At 43.0% G+C, this 17,995-nt stretch overlaps 1 protein-coding gene and 1 pseudogene across 25 annotated transcripts in view; both read right to left on the minus strand.

The window, feature by feature from the left end:
* Positions 1 to 17,995, minus strand: part of LOC128110123 (homeobox protein Rhox13-like) — a 198,276-nt gene that overhangs the window by 30,611 nt on the left and 149,670 nt on the right. For 21 of the 25 annotated variants that reach the window (XR_008218084.1, XR_008218123.1, XR_008218089.1 and 18 more), the window contains 2 exons: positions 14,466 to 16,696; positions 11,158 to 11,686 (listed from right to left, as the gene is read on the minus strand). Coding sequence is in view for 1 of the 25 variants with exons in the window: in XM_052737951.1 (XP_052593911.1) it covers positions 14,466 to 14,555; positions 16,552 to 16,696 (235 nt within the window). In the remaining 24 variants the exon portion in view is untranslated. Of the gene's footprint in view, positions 1 to 11,157; positions 11,687 to 14,344; positions 14,363 to 14,465; positions 16,697 to 17,995 lie in introns of those variants that run through there. The other 4 variants (XR_008218072.1, XR_008218075.1, XR_008218074.1 and 1 more) reach the window with 4 other exon arrangements.
* Positions 3,065 to 7,149, minus strand: LOC128110117 (dynactin subunit 6-like; annotated as a pseudogene).

Consider the following 17,995-nt stretch of genomic DNA (forward strand, 5'->3'; position numbering starts at 1 on the left):
ATCTGGATTTATGTTGAGGTCTTTGATCCACTTGGACTTAAGTTTTGTGCACGGTGATAGATATGGATCTATTTGCAGCCTTCTACATGTTGATATCCAGTTATGCCAGCACCATTTGTTGAAGATGCTTTCTTTTTTCCATTGTGCACTTTTGATTTCTTTGTCAAAAATTATATGTTCATAGGTGTGCGGATTAATATCAGGGTCTTAAATTCGATTCCATTGGTCCACATGTCGGTTTTTATGCCAGTACCAAGCTGTTTTTATTACTGTAGCTCTATAGTAGAGCTTGAAGTCAGGGATCGAGATGCCTCCAGAGGTTGTGTTATTGTACAGGATTCTTTTGGCTATCCTGGGTTTTTTGTTTTTCCATACAAAGTTGAGTATTATTCTTTCTAGGTCTGTGAAGAATTGTGTTGGTATTTTGATGGGGATTGCATTGAATCTGTAGATTGCTTTTGGTAAGATTGCCATTTTTACTATGTTAGTCCTGCCTATCCATGAGCATGGCAGATTTTTCCATTTTCTGAGATCCTCTGAGATCTTCTTCAATTTCTTTTTTCAGGGACTTAAAGATCTTGTCATATAGGTCCTTCCTTCTTTTGTGAACTCTGTGCCCTACGGCCCATGCCCTTTCTTTCACTCTCGCTTCCATCTCCTGTACTGCCAATTGCTCACAAATAGTCTAAGCTAGTTGGAGCATGAAACTACTACAGTGTGGCCATTTCAGGTTATAAACTATATGCCGATTAGATAAATTGATAGGGCACAGACTTATTATTTAAATTAGCGAAACACGGCTTGTTGTTAATTTGTCTTTTCAAAAAGTTGTTGCTTTAGATTTTTCTCCAAGGCTAGATAGTTCACACATTTGCCCTCTTCCTTCCTAATGAGCAACAGGCTTACCCCTCAGTACTAAGGGAAAACTCAGTTTTTATTAAATGTACCAAGGCAGACATGATAGCTCATGCCTGGAATCCTACATAAGGCAGAGGGTTTGCTGTGAGTCTGAAGCCATTGTTGGCCAACCTAGGCTAAAGACTGAGATCCAATATAAAGCTTATACCTGAGTACTTAGTGGAGGAAAAACATTTCATATTCAAATAATCTAACAATCAACTGGGTTTTCAAAGTATGTACCTCTCAGTTCCCATTTTAAGTGTCTTGTCAAACTTCTACATTCAAAATGCTTGACTAAACTATTTTAACACCAAGCATACAGGAAAACTTTTAATTATTGGCAACAGGGAAACATGGGTATTAGTCTTGAAAAATACTTGTGTAGTGAAGTTTAAAAACAGCCGGGCAGTGCTTCATAGTGTATAGTATGTGCATTACATACTATTAAAGTTATCTTTTTGTTTATATTTTAATGAAGCAAAAATTCAGAGTAAAACAAAACACCCTGTAACCTCTTCACCCAAATATCCCCACTAGTATTTAGTATATATACATATACTTATACAAAATTGAAATTGCAAAAATGTCTTAGGAATCATTTTTTACTTAATATTGGTCTTTGAGCCTTTTTGTAGTTGTGGGAATTGAATTTATGCCCTTCTATATGCTAGACAAGAACCCTACCACTGTGCTATATCCCCAAGAATTTCTTTTTACCTTTTCTTTTGGAAAAGGGCTCTCTAAGTTGCCCAGGCTGGCTGTGAACTTGTGATTCTCCTGCTTCAGCCTTTAAGTAGCTTAGCTTAGAGATTTAGACTGACTGAGAGTCCTAGTTTGAAGCTTTTGATGTGTTTATTTATTTTAAAGTGGATTTAAAGAATTCAATCAGATGTGTATAACATAATTCACTTGAATTATTTTTACTAATCTAGAAATCTTTCATTTGCTCAATTGATATAATATTCAGATCATTATCTTTTTTATAAATTTCTATTGATTATTTCCTCAAGATTCATTCTGAGAAATTTAATTAATTATAAAAATATGTGATTATTTTAAGGTTTCAAACATAAATGTCAATTACCATCCCAAGTTGTGGAAAATTCCCACTACCAAAAATGCCTATCAAAGTACATTGACTATTCATCACATATGAAAACTATGGGGCAATATTTTCAGTACAGTTTGGAGAAATCTTGACCATATCTCAAATTTATAAGTATTATATCAATTGATAGGCATCCCATACTTAATGCAGTTTACTACTCAGGACCATAAGATTCTCTACATCTCTCTCTATATTTATGGAAAATAAGCTTTGGCTGTGACCATTAACTCTAATTAGTATTTTTGTGTCTAATGTCTCTTAGTTACAATAGTGGACAACTACACACACACCCTAAATTTTCCAAAAATATAATAACAACTACAGCCCAAATTTTCTGTGAAAATCTTTACAAATGGCTACTGTGATCCCAGCATGAAAGACAGACTGCCAAAAATTATGAAAAGGGTAATGGCTTAAGTTCTGTGCACTAGGTTTGGTAAATTAAGTGAGTTTCCTTGAGTGGTAACAAATACTAAGGAGTAGTGCTTCCCAATTCACATGCATAACTCCATTTAATCTCCCCAAGGCTGTTAGGTGGAATTCTCAATACACCGTTTTGTTGATGGTGTAACCGATTCTTAGAGAAGCTAAGTGACTCTAGTCCAATAAAAATTACAGAGTCCTTGGTAAGAACCAGGTCAGTCAAGCCCTACAACAAAACTCTTTTGACTTCAGTATAGAAAAGCTAAGTTAAAGCAGCAAGAAGGACATGGCGACAGACTCCTTTAATCCTAGCACTTGGGAGGCAGAGGCAGGTAGATCTTTGTGAGTTCAAAGCCAGCATTATTCGAATCCTGTGAGGTGAAAGACAGTGTAGCTGAGTCTAGCTGGCCTTTGGCCAGCAAAATCATGTTAGACCTGTTTGGTTCACGTGTGGTTGAATTGGCTGTAACAAAACATACAATTATGAGGCCAAAATGTTGACCTTTGGGGACCACTGAGAAAAATCCAAATAAATTTAAATATCAAAGTTGGAGCTTATGCCCCTACCCTTCAAATTACAATGTATTTACCATTCAAGGTCCAACCACAAAGTGGGCAGTTAGGAATCTGAAAGGAGGGAGAGGAAAACATCAGTTTCAACAGTACACAGATTTGGTAGTGGCAAAACTTCATATAAATATCCGGAGGGGTGCAGAGGGGCTTGATTCTGCCTCAACTTAGCATGCCAGACTTTGTTGACTCCTGAAGGGAGGCCTTACCCTCTCTGAGGAGTGGATGGGGGTGGGATTGGGGGAGTTAGAGGGCGGGAGAAAGGGAGAGAGGGGGGACATGAATTGGTATGTAAAATGAAAAAGAAAACTTTACTCTTGGGCATATACCCAAGGAATGTTCAATCACACCACAAGAACACATGCTCATCTATGTTCATAGCAGTATCATTCATAATAGCCAGAACCTGGAAACAACCTAGATGCCCCTCAAACAAAGAATGGATTAAGAAAATGTGGTACATATACACAATGGGATACTCTTCAGCAGAAAAAAACAATGACATCATGAAAATTGCAGGCAAATGGATGGAACTAGAAAATATCATCTTGAGTGAGGCAACCCAGACTCAGAAGGACAATCAATGAATTTAAAATAAAAAGAAATAAAATGAAACAGTTATTGGAGAGTATAGTGAAATGGAAATAAAGGTTCATCAAAGACAGGCTGGACTTGCTGGCCTGTGCTTGAAATCCCTACCTTCAGAGATGGAAGTTCTTGAGTTTGAGTTCAGAGCTACTCAAGGAAATCTCAAGAAAAATAAAAGGGAAAAAGGAAGACAAGAAGTATAAAAAAACTGTTTGAAATCAGTTGTTTCTTAGCCAAACAGTGGGATGTTAAGCAGATTCCAGGAAACTCCTTAGATTACTGTTTAAAGGATGTTTAGCTGCATCTGGATGTAGTGCACCACTCCTGTAATCCCAGCACTTGGGAGACTGAGGCAGGAAGATTGTGGCAAGTTGGGGGCCAGCCTGGGCTACATAGTGAGATTTTAGAGGGGAGGAGAAAGAAAACAGCCACCTATCTGAGCCAAGCAGTGGATGTAGGAGAAAAGGCTGAAAACATCAGGGAGCAAATGATACAGAAGACGCCACATCTGAGGAAAGTACCGCTTGAGTGCTTTTCCCCAACACAAAATCAGAGGATGGCCATCTTGCCATCCCAGCCTTCAGCCCAGGAACATGCCTAGAGGGAGAAAGGGGAGCTGCTCTCTGTGCTTGCCAAGACTAGTGCTAACTTGAATGATAATATGCATGATTTAATGCATAAAGGTTCCCATTCCATTTGTTGGTTAATACCTACACAAAATTTCTCTGCAAATACTAAATTTATGTAAATAGAAAGAAAATGCAGAAACTTTAATTATAAATGCGTGAGGTGTACTTGAAGTGATATATTGTTTGGTAAAAAGGAAGACATACACACATGTGCTTAATTTAGACTGAAGTGTTAGGTTGGCTAGAAGAAGAGAGAGATTGAGTCAGAACTTGAGATATCTCACACTGGTTGCCTGGAATTGCCTAGGAGACGGTTAGGGTGGGGGCCCAAGCCCTGGGCTTGGCAGGCAAGGGAGCAGGTAGGATGGGATGTTTCTCTTTTTGATATGTTCTTGTTCCCAAATCCTGTTCCTGGGCATCCTGCCTTTTCAGCAGAGGTTGTGAATGAATGCTGCCCCCTGGTGGTATGCAGTGTGGAAGTTGTGCAGCAGCATCCACCTGAACCCAGATGGCTGGGTACCTGAAGGCCCTGGCTTGTGTCCAAGGAAAGAAGAATCAAAGGTATTGGCAGTTCTTCTCATCTCCTATCTTACTCCTGGCTCAGGTTTGAAAAACTGGAGCCTTTACAAGTGAATACAGCTGCCTGTGCTTTGCTGGGTGTCCATGACAGAGGTGCATTTTTTTCAAGTAGCCAAACTTTTATTTAGTTATGGTTACATTAGCATATAAACACATAACATGACATGTCATCATGGATGGTCTTTATATAACAAATGCATGGCTAATATTTTGTATCACAAAAGAACAACTGAGTCTATAAATTACCACAAGGACAAGAAACAATACACTCCACATAAATTATAAAGGTAGTTACAGGGGAACCCACCTCTCTCCATAACTCAAGTTTCCAACAGAAAGTCAATGTGACGTTAAACTCCCGGCGCTTTCAAAAGCCAGCAAAGACAGATCACTACTTCGACAACTTCTTAATTCTTAACAGGAGTTGAGGCTCCCTTCGTCGTCTTCTTTAGGTGGTGGTAATTGGGCAAAATTTTCATCAAGAAATCCAGCTGCAGTGTCTGAGGCTGCGGCCGCTCTGTCTGCACCCTTCACAGGCAGTCTGCACTGTAGATCACCGAGTTCTCAGGAATGACTTCAAAAGGGTTTAGGTTGCAGCAAGCCCCAATGATGCAACCGCTGGTCAAGATGATGTTTCTGCCTACGTATGCTTTGGACTCAATGACATTATTATCTCCTATTTTCATGGCTTGGGAATGACAGCCAACTTCACACACGTTGTTGGTGCCAATAATCATAGGCTTGGGTTCTGGCTCTTCAGTGTCTGGGATGATATTATCTGGATGAGCTTTGATGATGAGGGCCTGCTCTTCTATCAGGTTACTTTCACTGATGATTATTGGCCCGGCTTCTGTAATAATTCGTGCTTTGGGGTGGATCACCATCCGAGGGCCTATGGTCACATCACCTCTGATTTCACTCTCTACACACACCACAGCTCCAGGGGCGATCTTCACACTCTTTTGAGTTTTCTCCCCCATCGTCAGGCCCGGCTCTCAGGAAGAGGCAAAATCAACCCTGCTTGCCTTGCTAGAGCGATCCAGAGGTGCATTCTGACAGGGGTGAAGTGACTATTGTCCTTGGGGTCCGAGTGAGGACGCTGGGCTTCTCCCTTGTGGCATCTTCCCAAAGTCTCTTATACCCTGAGCTATTAGCCACCACTATCCCTCTGTCCTACTAGCACAGGGTCCACCTGGAAGGGTTTTAAAGGTAGGCCTCCTTCAACTGGAAGCTTGCTGGGGTCTGAGTTATAAATACTTGCACACCAACGACAAGCTTGGTAGTTGTAGTAGTCACTGGGGTGGGAGGGGTCAAGTAGCCTGCAGCCTGGTGGCAAAACACATTCACTCATAGGACTGCCCTGGACTCTTGTCCCTGGTCTGTAGGTCTGGGCCATGGGAGAGAATGGATTTAAGTAACATTCAGGCTATAAAACTCAGCACCTAAGGCAGCACCACCAGCCAAAATGACAACAAAGACGTAATCCATCAACGTCCATAGTTCTGGGAAAGTCTCTAAATGTACTAATCTTGCTTTTTGGCTTTTATAGTTCTGCTTCTGGCTAACTGTTCTTGTTAACTGAAGTAAGTCCACCCAGAACAAGGTTTTTGTGCTTTACAGCTCACCCTGAGAAAGCCTCAGGGCTACACTGGGATCCTGAACATCCCGTGTAGTTGCCAGCTGGCTGACAAAGACTTTCTATTGGCTTAAACCCATGCTCGAGCAATCTTCTCTGGTGAATGCCCCACAACATTTCTGGAGGTCCCACTGAAATCCCAAGAAACCAGACCTTGAGACACTGAGTGTCTGAGAGCCCCTTGGAGTGAGGGAGAGTGCAGTGGTCAGGGGACTTCTAAGGGGTATGCAACCTGAGATAGTCCAGGTCCCCAGGGCTCCCTTTGATCATTCACTGCCTAATGCTTCAGAGGGGTCTGACACCCCCACACCAAATGGAAAAAGTTAGAAAGTCACCTGTGGAGGTAAATCTGGCTAAAGCACCTGTGTTTGGACAGATTGGAGAAGTGGGATGTAGCTACTGACCCAGTGTCCAGGAACTATGCGAGACATCACTGAATTCCCCTGTCCAGGTGTATGAATGTATGGTGGACACCCTTGGTTCTCCCCCATATCTCGTGTGTGCCCGTGTGTGTGCCTGTATGTGTGTGAGTGTGTGTGTGCGTACGCATGTGTATGTGTGTGTTTCTATGGGTTTCTGTCAGTTCTGTTTCCCTGTATTGACCAGTGTCTTTCTATAGTATGAGAACTCCCTGGCTTAAGACCTGTGCCCCCTCCTGTTGGGGACCCGAATACTTTTGTCTCTGCCAGCTTGCTAAGAGACCACACACACACACACACACACACACACACACACACACACACACACACAGATGCAAAACCCCTCCACCTATCTGTCCCACTCCAGGAGTGGGAAGCACTTGCTCGTTTTGTTGCTTGACTCGTGCTCAAGGTCAGGGTTGGTCCCTGTGTGGAGGGGTCAAGGCCTCTCATCCAGGGTCCCCTGCCATCTAAGCAGAATGCACACAGGAAGGAGAAATAGTTCCCATAGGTGAGCATTCCCTTCACTGAGAATGGGATAACGTTCCCCTGAGCCGGGACCGAAGGAAAGAGAAAGTTCTACTCTTTCATGATTTATGTCTCCTCTTCAATCAATGATCCCTAATTGGAAAACTCAAAACTCATCATTCTATGAAAGAAACTGCCCCTGGGCTGGGCAGGGGATCACTGCCAGACAATAGCCTGGACAGAACAGATTTTCCCTTGTGTCCAACACTGACCAAGGAGACTTTAAACAATTTTCACTGGGTCCCTTTTTAAAGGATTAAAAACAGCTGCTAAAATGATTTCCTTTGTCACCCAGTTGGCCCCAGATATTAGAAAAAAAGTTATAAAAGTTAAAGGTGGGGCTGGAGAGATGGCTCAGAGGATAAGAACACTGACTGCTCTTCCAGAGGTCCTGAGTTCAATTCCCAGCAACCACATGGTGGCTCACAGCCATCTGTAATGAGATCTGGTGCCCTCTTCGGGCCTGCAGTCATACATACTGTATACATAATAAATAAATAAATCTTTTAAAAAAAAGTTAAAGGTGTAGGTAGGTCCCAGTTGCTGGAGGTAACTCAAAGAGTGTTTAACAACAGAGAACTGCTTGGGACAAGACCTTTTGCATAAACTGAAAGCCACCATCACCTTCTCCGATGATGAGGTATGGTTAGACTTACAGATACCCAGCAAAATTTTAGTGTCTTATCCTCTGTCAGCAGAATATGTCCTAGCTGAAAGTTGTGCCTTCAATCAAAAGATACACTTGGACTGTCTCTCAGATTGACAAAAAAGATTCCTGGGGTATGGGCAGAAACCAACCCTCCAGGACTGGTCCAACACCAAGTTCCTATAACTGTTCAACTAGCCAGTTCAGCTGCCCTCATCCAGATTAAGCAACACCCAATGACTTAGAAAAATGAAAGGAGAAATTGCAGACAATATTTCCTGACTTGGATTGACAGGCATCCTGGTGCCCTGCGAGTCACCCTGGAATACACTTCTCCTGCCTGTGAGGAAACCTAGGACATCTGATTCTCATGAGTCTGGACCAAAAAGTTGCACTCATCAATCTCCCATTGGCAGAGGTGAGTTAACCCATCTTTGCTTTTAAGTAGACAAATGCAGAGGGAAGTTACAATGGGCAACTTACATGGACCAGGTTACTGCAAAGATTTAAAAATGTGCCAACCCTGTCTGATGACACAATAAGTGTTGACCTCCTGTCCTTCCTTCAGAGGTTTCCTCAGGAAAACAGATTATAAAAGGGTCACCAAGGGACTGCTGCCAGAGTTACAGTCCTCGGGCTACCGAGTGTCATCTAAGAAAGCCCTACTTTGTAGAGGCTACCTATCTTGGCTACCAGCTGAGGGGAGATAAAAAAAGAGCCAGCTTCAGAGTAGGGTTACTGCTGTCCTTCAGATCCCAACTCCAAAGACTAAAGGACAGGTCCCAGAGTTCCTAGGTGCAGCTAGGTATTGCTACCTTTGGATACCAGAATTTGTGGAAATAGCCAGGCCTCTATACACCAGCACAAAGCAGAGCACTGAGCCTCTAATCTGGACTGAAAATGAACAAAACAGGTGTTTGAGGCTTTAAAATCAGCCTTGACTTCAGCTACAGCCCTAGCACTTCCAGATGTCTCAAAACCTTTTCATCTATTTGTTTTATGAAACAAAAGACATTTAACCCAAACTTTGGGGCCATGGAAATGTCCTGTGATATACTTGTCCAAATGATCAGACCCTGCAGCCACAGGATTGCCCACCTGTCTAAGAGCTGTGGTGGCTACAGCTAGTCTAATGAAAACAGACAAACAAGTTAACTCTGGGTTAAGATTTTATATACATAGCACCCCATGATGTGTTTGAGGCCCTCCTTTGAGGAACATCAGACCACTTGTTGTCTAAGGACTATACGACCCAGTACGAGGCCCTACTTCTGGCTCATCCTTGAGTCCAGTTTGAGAAACCCACCACCATCAATCCTGCTACCTTCTTGCGTGATGAAGACCCATACGTGCTCATCTATAACTGTCACAAGAAAAAAGATGAAACTAGGTACATAGGAGCTGCAGTAGTTACTTTAACTGAAATAATTTAGGCCCAAGCCAGGTACTTCAGCCCAGGAGGACTGATTGATCTGACACATGCTCTCAGATAGGAAACAGCAAAGTCCACCACCACATACAAGGATAGTCGCTATGCTTTTACTACTGTGCACGTCCACAGTGTGATCAATAGAGAAAGAAGTTTTCTCACCACTGGGGAGAAGGACATTAAAACCAAAGCAAAATCTTGTTTCTCCTAGAGGCTATTTGGCTTCCCCTATAAATTGTTGTCCTCCACTGGAGGGCTGCTGACCTAACTGCCCAACAACAGCCCTAAGAGCAGTGGGGCCTATTGATACTCTGATGACCTACCCAGACCCAATGCTGCCTGAGACTCCATGGTAAAGAAGAACTGGACATTTCAAACCCACAGGTTGATGGAGGACATCAGAGGGAAAGATGATTCTCCCAGAAACAGCTGATAGGTCTCTGGGAACTGACCTTCACCAGGATACTCATCTGGGGTCCACAAAACTTTTTGACTTGCTCAGACCAAGGTATATTATACCTAGACTAGACAGCCTAATGGGGGATGTCTCAGCTAGATGCCAGGTTTGCACTCAAATGAATCCAAAACAAAGACCTTACCCAGCAAGGGGTCCTAGTAAGAGGTCAACACCCCAGTGAACTCTAGGAAAATTGGCTTCACCAAGATCCTGCCTATCAGGGGTGGATAAATGTACTTGCTAGTTTTTATATATACCTTTTCTGGGTGGGTAGGTGCATTTACCTGGACTGAAACTTCTCAAATAGTAGCTTAAAAGCTCCTCCAGGAACTGGTCCCCTAATGTGCCCACCCCCATAGCCAGAACCTCTCAATTAATAGCTAAAGCTTTAGGCACAGATTGAAAACTTCATTGTGCATATAGACCTCAGAGTTACGGGCAGGTAAAAAAAAATTAACAGGACATTAAAAGAAACTCTAATAAAACTCTCATTAGAGTCCAGTAAAGGTTGGATAGACTTCCTTTCTTTGCTTTGTTTCAAGGCTTGCTATACCCTATAGGTAGGAATTTACTCCCTATGAGATTATATTTGAAAGACCCCCCCACTGCTTTTCCAGCTCAGAGGCCACCTCCCTTCTCAAGTCACTACAGGCTCTCCAGTTCTCCATAAAGTGTATTTATCAGACATCTGAGAAGCCCAGGCAATATCCAAGTCTACCACCAGTTTCCACTTGTTCAAGTCCAGTGATATTGTCTGGGTCAAACAGATAGCCACAGGAGGCACTGGGACAAACTTGGAAGGGGCTCTACATGGTGATTCTCTCGACTCCTATGGCTGTGAAGGTATCTGTCATTACACCATGGATCCACCATACCCAGGTCAAGAAAGTAGAAGTCACAGATGTCCCTGACAAATGGACTGTCTCTGGGACTATGGACACATTTCACCAGCCTCCAGACCCTCTCACTCCCTGGCCAGAGCTTTAGCTCCTCTTGAGTCTTACATTTTGTCTTATGGATATGAGTATAGGGTTAGGGTCCAAACCCCACCACCCTTAGGCCTGACCCTGGGAACTGATGAAGATGAATACAGTGAAGGTATTAGCCAATGTGACTACAGACCAGTAACCTAGATTCATCTTGACCTTTGCTCACTGATGCCCACTTTAAATGTCTGATTGTACTGTTGGACCCCAAAGTTTAGGGTCTCAAGCGGGCACCCCAAGAACCCAGACTCCAGTCCAGTTGATGCAACAGCACGAGGATTTTATTGAAGCTTCTGTACAGAAGGGCTCCTCTGCTCCCAAGAGCAAGAGTCGCATCTTACTGCAGCCCCATAAGGGCTTTTAAAGGAAAAACCCACAAAACCCACAAGATTACAATTTCCATATAATGTCATTTCGATTGATTTATGTCTAGAGCCTAATTTCATAAAATCATTGTCTGGTTACAGAGTGATCACAGAGGGGGATACAGTTACATCAGTGTGTACATTTTTCTTGAAACCTCAAGGAGGGTATCAGGGCAGGAGTGGAGTTTACATATAGGTCATGGTGGTCCTTCCTGGAACATTTACAATTTTCCCAGTCACAGTTGAGCACATCTCTTAATAGAAATCTCTTTATATTGTTACATGGTTGCAGGGGAGATTGAGTAATGGCTGAGTCAGGTTGCCCTTGGAACTAGATTTTTAGTTTCTCATTTCCTGGTGCTTGAAGTTTCTCTTTTCCTGAGGCTTGGGGGTGTAAGCCTGAAGGGCTAGGGTCTTTCAGTACTGGAGAAAGGAAAGATGCAGGAGTTTATCTTTTGATATAGGAATACAGAGTTTACAAATCTGTGCATGACCTGTGGCTGGGCCCCCTAGGTGCCAGTAAGTTTCCATTGCAAAAATCGGGGTTATACAATAGAGGCTTCCTAAAAACACACAGATAAATATATAGAAACAAAGCCTCCTCCCAAGAAATGCACAATAGAAAAGTGTAATTCAATGGCCATAAAATGAAAAAATCTAAAAATTTCTTTAAAAAACTATTCTGGTCTTTGGGAAGCAGGGAAAATGTGGGGGAATCAGACTCTATGCCACAGGAAGGGACCCTAGGGATAGAGTTAACCATTCCCAGCCAGAAATCAGCCAAGATTGCTGATTATGCTTAGATTCTTAGCCCCTGGTCTAATCAGACTGTCAGCCCATTAACTGACAAAACTCATTGTGTATCAGGGCAGCCTAAATTAACATTAGAGGACTTACAAGGGACTGAAACTTGTCTACTATCCAAAACCTTTAACATAAGCACTTCACCTTCATCTGATGCTTGCTATTCTGCCTTGTGGGTTAACTCATCTGGACAACAGCAATATTACTGGGCACCTGAGACTACTTGGTGGCCATGTACTAATGGTTTGACTAATTGTGCCTCTTCTGATGCCTTACAAACTAAGTAGACAGGTTGATCAGGACCTAGAGATATTAAAATTTTTCAGTTTCTGAATTAAAACATCATTTAGTTTCCTTTACAGAAATGGTCTTACAAAATTGGAGAGGCTTAGGCTTACTTCTCATGGGATATAGGAAACTATATATGGCTTTGGGGAAAACCTCTTGTTTCTATGCTCATTGATCAGGAGTAAAAAGAAAGAAAGAAAGAAAGAAAGAAAGAAAGAAAGAAAGAAAGAAAGAAAGAAAGAAAGAAAGAAAGAAAGAAATCTTGTCACATTTGAAAACAAACCAAAACTCAAAAGAGAGAGACAAAGACATTATAGTGAGATAATTGGTACCAGTCTCTGTTCTCTTGGTCCCCCTTGCTAGCTATTATCAGCACTGCCTGGGCCTTTAGTTCTCATTCTGATTGGATTAACATTGGGGCCATACATCTTAAACTATATGGTCAATTATCTATCAGTTAAGTAAAATTAATATCCTTAACCAACTATACTTCTTTTTTTTTGTTGTTTTTTTTTTTTGTTTTTTCGAGACAGGGTTTCTCTGTGTAGCTTTGCGCCTTTCCTGGAACTCACTTGGTAGTCCAGGCTGGCCTCGAACTCACAGAGATCCGCCTGGCTCTGCCTCCCGAGTGCTGGGATTAAAGGCGTGTGCCACCACCGCCCGGCTTCCAACTATACTTCTTTAGAGCAGGATGAATCCACAATTTGACTCATTAACTAAGACCAGTGGGGAATGTAACAGGGTTCCAGACTTAGTAGGCCCCCAGACCTTAGCACAACTGACTCCATGATGGAAGTGCTATTCAGGCCATAAAACTCAGCATGTAGACAGTATCCCTTGTTAAAACAAAAACAAAGACCCAATCCATCAAAGTCCATAGTTCTAGGAAAGTCTCTAAATGTACTAACCTTGCTTTTTGAGTTCTGTAGTTCTGCTTCTGGCTAACTATTCTTGTTAATTGAAGTATGTCAACCCGGGACATGGTTTTGGGGCTTAAAAGCTTACCCTGAGAAAGGCTTGGGGCTATACTATGTTACTGAACACTAGTTAGTTGCCAGCTGGCTAATAAAGACTTTCTATTGTCTTAAACCCATGTCTGAGCAGTCTTCTCTGGTGAATATCCCACAATATAAAGACCTTTCTGAATAGGACTTGATTTGCCCAAAAATTAACCTGAGTAGGACTTCATAGAAGTATTTTAGCTTCTGGGCAGCTAAACAAATAGTCAACCAGGTGAAGAGGAAACCCAAATAATGTGAGAAATTTTCTGCCAGTTATTCTTTGTACAGAGGATTAATATTTAAAATATGTATTGAACTTTAAAAAAATAGCAAAAGACCCAAATGACACATTTAAAAATTGGGCCTATGAATTTGAAGAAGAGTGGGGAGTGGTGTATGGGAGAATTGTAAGAAGGAAAGGGAAGGAATAAATGTAATTATATTGTCATCTCAAAAATAAAAAAAACAGAGATCTCAAATGATGAAAAAATGTCCAAGAATAACTAAAAAATGTTCATTGTCCCCGGTAATTAGGAAGAAACAAACCAAAACAACTTTAAGATTTCATCTCTCTTAGCCCAATTAGAATGGCAGAGACCAACAAAACAATGGGGTACAGGAGAGATGTGGAGTAAAGTGAACCCTCCCTCACCGTTCTTGGGATTGCAAACCAGTGGATCCACTCTGGAAACCAGTGTGGAGAAGTCTCAAAAAGCTAAAAAGAAATCTATTAGATGATCCAGCTCTACCACTCCTTGGCATATGTTCAAAGGGCTCAACATCCTTATCCACAGATCCTTGCTTAGCCATGTTCATTGCTGCTCTATTTACAATGGCTAAGAAATGGAAACAACCTACATGTTCTACAAGTGACGAGTGGACAGTGGAAGTGTACATATGGAAATGTACACCATATACACTTGGTGATCATTTCAAAATAAAGTCCAACTTTTGGTTTGGCAATGCAATTGTTTTTCAGTATGCTTTGATAGCATTACCTCAAAATCTGCAATTAAAACAATAAACATAATAAACCACATGGACTTCAAGACAAAAATTACATGATCATCCCAATAGATGCAAAAAGTCTTTGACAAAATCTAACATACCTTCATGGTAAAATTTCTCAGGAATGTAGGACTAGAGGGATCATACCAGAATATAATAAAAGTCGTATACAAGGAACCCATAGCTGAATCCTAAATGGAGAAAAATGAGGAACAATCCCATTTAAGTCAATAATGAGACATAGATGTCCAATATCCCCACTTCTTTTTAGTCCTATGCCCAGAAGCCTGGTATGGGGACAAGGGCATATCAAAAGAAGAACATTCCATAATTCCTGCCACCGTGTCTGCCATGTTCTGGTATTGGGCTCCCAAATTGTCCATCTCCTACACATAGCCAGGCATCCATTGAGAGCTATTTTTGACAAAGTCTGACAAAATTTCTCTCCTCTCCCAGCAAACTACCCCACTGCAATCAGCAAGAAGACTCAGGATACTTACCTCACTTTCCTTTCTTCAAAGTCCCCAAGCCATTGTCAGACTTGTGCCTTTCTGTGTCTTCTGCAAACATCCACCTACCTGTGGTCAGAACTAGGCACACATGATGCAACTCAGAGCTCTCTGAAGTGAATAAAGTGGACTGATGGGCACTTACACACAAGGCAAAAAACACGGTTCTCACCTCTCACACCAGGATGATTGAAGCACACCCCCACCTCTGTAGGTCCTTTCCTTACCAATAACCGGGCATCCTCACAGGAAACTTCATTCATTCTCTCCAGGGTCCATGGATCAGTGACAAGAGTCCATAGTGCAGATATATGTGAGAATGTGTTTTGCCACCAGGCCACATACAAACATATTGACAAGCTAAAAACAACTACCACATGGACACCAACAAACATACAAATACATAATATACAGAGATTCTCTTTGTCTCTCACTCTCCTACCACTCTCTTATCCTTCCCCCTGTTTATCTCCACCTCTACCTATAACTTTGTCTCTATCTCCACTCTTCCATATCTATGGTCCTAGCCACTACATCCAGGGAAGAAGTGCCAGTCTGATTAGCAGGGGATTCAATATGTTCACTTGGGCAAAGCTTTCTTGGCACACAGCAAGCCTTGTTCCCTTGAGCATCCAGACTCCAGAGTTACACCCCTACATTGCCCAGCATTTTGGTGCTGGGCCCTAGAAAAAGATCACCTTCTCTGCCTCTTGGGGACAGAACCATCATTTCATTCTAACTGTCTCTCTAGACAAATGGTTCTGGAGACATCCACTCTGGTGCTGGAAACAGACCTGCCTGCAGTCTGGCCTGTACTGAGTCTACAGAGGTGCCATACTGGAAACTCTTCAGAGTGCTAGTGTGCAGTTGGCCGGCTCAGCTAAGCCACACACCTCAGGACAAGAAGACATTGTGCCCACCTTGACTCCTTCAGAGGGATTGGGCCCTACATGGCTTACCCTACCAAACAACATGTCCTTCCCAGTGTCGACTCTGAGCTGTCTACCCTAAATGCTACACTCTGTGCCCTCAATGACCTTGCTTCTCGGCTCTCTGAGACCTAACTTCCTGTAGAGCTGACATACAGATTATACTAGACTCACATGCACTGTGCAAAAACCTGCACATATGCATAAAAATGAACACAGGCACACAAACACATACAAAACCACATGTCATTCAGGACCACAGGTGGAAGAACTGCAGAAACAAAATCATAGATGTGAGAATAAGGTCCTGAACCCTGCCCCCTCACTCACCTGCCAGGACATTCTTACTGATCAGAGATTTAGGAGCTTTCTACTTGACCCCCCAGGGTAACCAGTACAGCTGTCAGGGCCTGCCATGGCTGTGCAATCATTTGGGACTCAGGTCACCAGCAAGCTTCCAGTTGAAAGTAACCTACCTTCAAAATCATCCAAGGGTGACCCTGTGTTAGTTGGACAGAGCGTTGGTGGAAGCTGAGACCACAAGGCATAAGAGAAGTTGGGCAGATGCCACAAGAGAATAGAGCAGCCTTCTCACTCAGACTCTGGGGACACTAGTCCCTTTACCCCTGTTAGAATGCAGCTCTGGCTTGGACAGGGCATAGCACAGAGAGATGTATTCACTTTCAAGGCCTCTAATTTTTCTAGTCTGAGCAGGGGGTGTGATAGGAGATGAGAAGAGTTGCCAATACCTTTGATTCTTCTTCCCATGGACCCAGGCCAGAGCCTCCAGGTACCCAGCCATCTTGGTTCAGGAGCACATCCTCCACACTGGGTACTACCAGGGGGCAGCATTCATCCACAACCTCTGCTGAAAAGGCAGGATGCCCAGGAACCCTATGTGGGGACAAGGACACATCAAAAGAAGAAATATTCCATTCTAACTGCCCCCTTGGCTACCAGTTCCCTGGGCCTGGGGGCCCCACCCTAATCATCTCCTAGGCATCGCCAGGTAACCATTTTGGGCTACTTCCAGCTCTGTCACAATTTTTCTCCTCTGCACAGCCCTCCACATCCGCCTCCGCCCTATCCCAACAACTAGGCACCGCTCAGGAAACTTTGCTCTCTTTTCTTTCTCCAAAGTTCTCAAGTCCCTCTCAGACTTGTACCTTTCTGTGTCCTCTGCAGACACCCACCTACCTGTGCTTGGAGGTAGGCACACATGCAAAGATGGAGAGTAAGAGGTGGGAAGGAAGAAGATAAAAGCCAAGAAGGAAAGATAAAAGAGCGATTTGTGTGGTAGATCTGTATGCCCCAAACACCACAGGCAGATTCCAGGATATCCCGCGCAAGGTGTGACCCCTTCAAATTAGCTGAGAGTGGGGCAGGGTAGCCCAGAAAGGAGATAAAGACACTGTGCACTGGTGCACAGTACTGCTATGTGCAAGGAAGCCAGGATGGGCTCCCAGGAAATTTCACCACATCCCTTAATGTCAGATGCATTCTCCTGGGCAGTGAACATCTGGTTTCCCTGCCACATATGACTGCTTAGGTGTATATGCTTTCTGTATCTCCCAGGCCTTGAACTCTGGAGCCCTGCCTGCCTTGGGAGCCTGCACTGGTCCAAACTGCCACATATCAATCTGCTGTGGGATAATACTCTTGCACACTGTAAAGACTTGTCATTCAAATTGGTTTAATAAAATGCTGATTGGCCAGTAGCCAGGTAGGAAGTACAGGTTGAGTGACCAGACTAGGAGCAGTCTAGGAAGAGGAAGGGCAGAGTCAAGGAGTCACCAGCCAGATGCAGAGGAAGCAAGATGAGAATGTCACACTGAGAAAAGATTCCAGGTCACATGGCTAAACACAGATAAGAATTATGTGCTAATTTAAATGTAAGAGCTAGTTAGTAATAAGCCTGAGCTACTGGCTGAGCATTTATAAGTAATGTTAAGCCTCTGAGTCAATACTTAAGCAGCTGCCAGTTATTTGGGAACAGGCAGGTGGAAGAGAAACTTCTGCCTACATGAACCTGTATCTTGGGTCTCCCAAGGACTCCTAAGTTTGCAGGAGCTCCCTATCCTTTTCTGCTGGGACCCAAGTAACCCCTGTTCCAAAACCCAAGCAAGAAAACCACAGGGAAATATTTTGGACATCAATAAGACAGTTCTGCTTCAGGGCAGTAACACACTGAGA

This window comes from Peromyscus californicus, unplaced genomic scaffold (assembly GCF_007827085.1).
Source record: "Peromyscus californicus insignis strain IS unplaced genomic scaffold, ASM782708v3 Scaffold_10__1_contigs__length_136768540, whole genome shotgun sequence".
Classification (NCBI taxonomy): domain Eukaryota; kingdom Metazoa; phylum Chordata; class Mammalia; order Rodentia; family Cricetidae; genus Peromyscus; species Peromyscus californicus.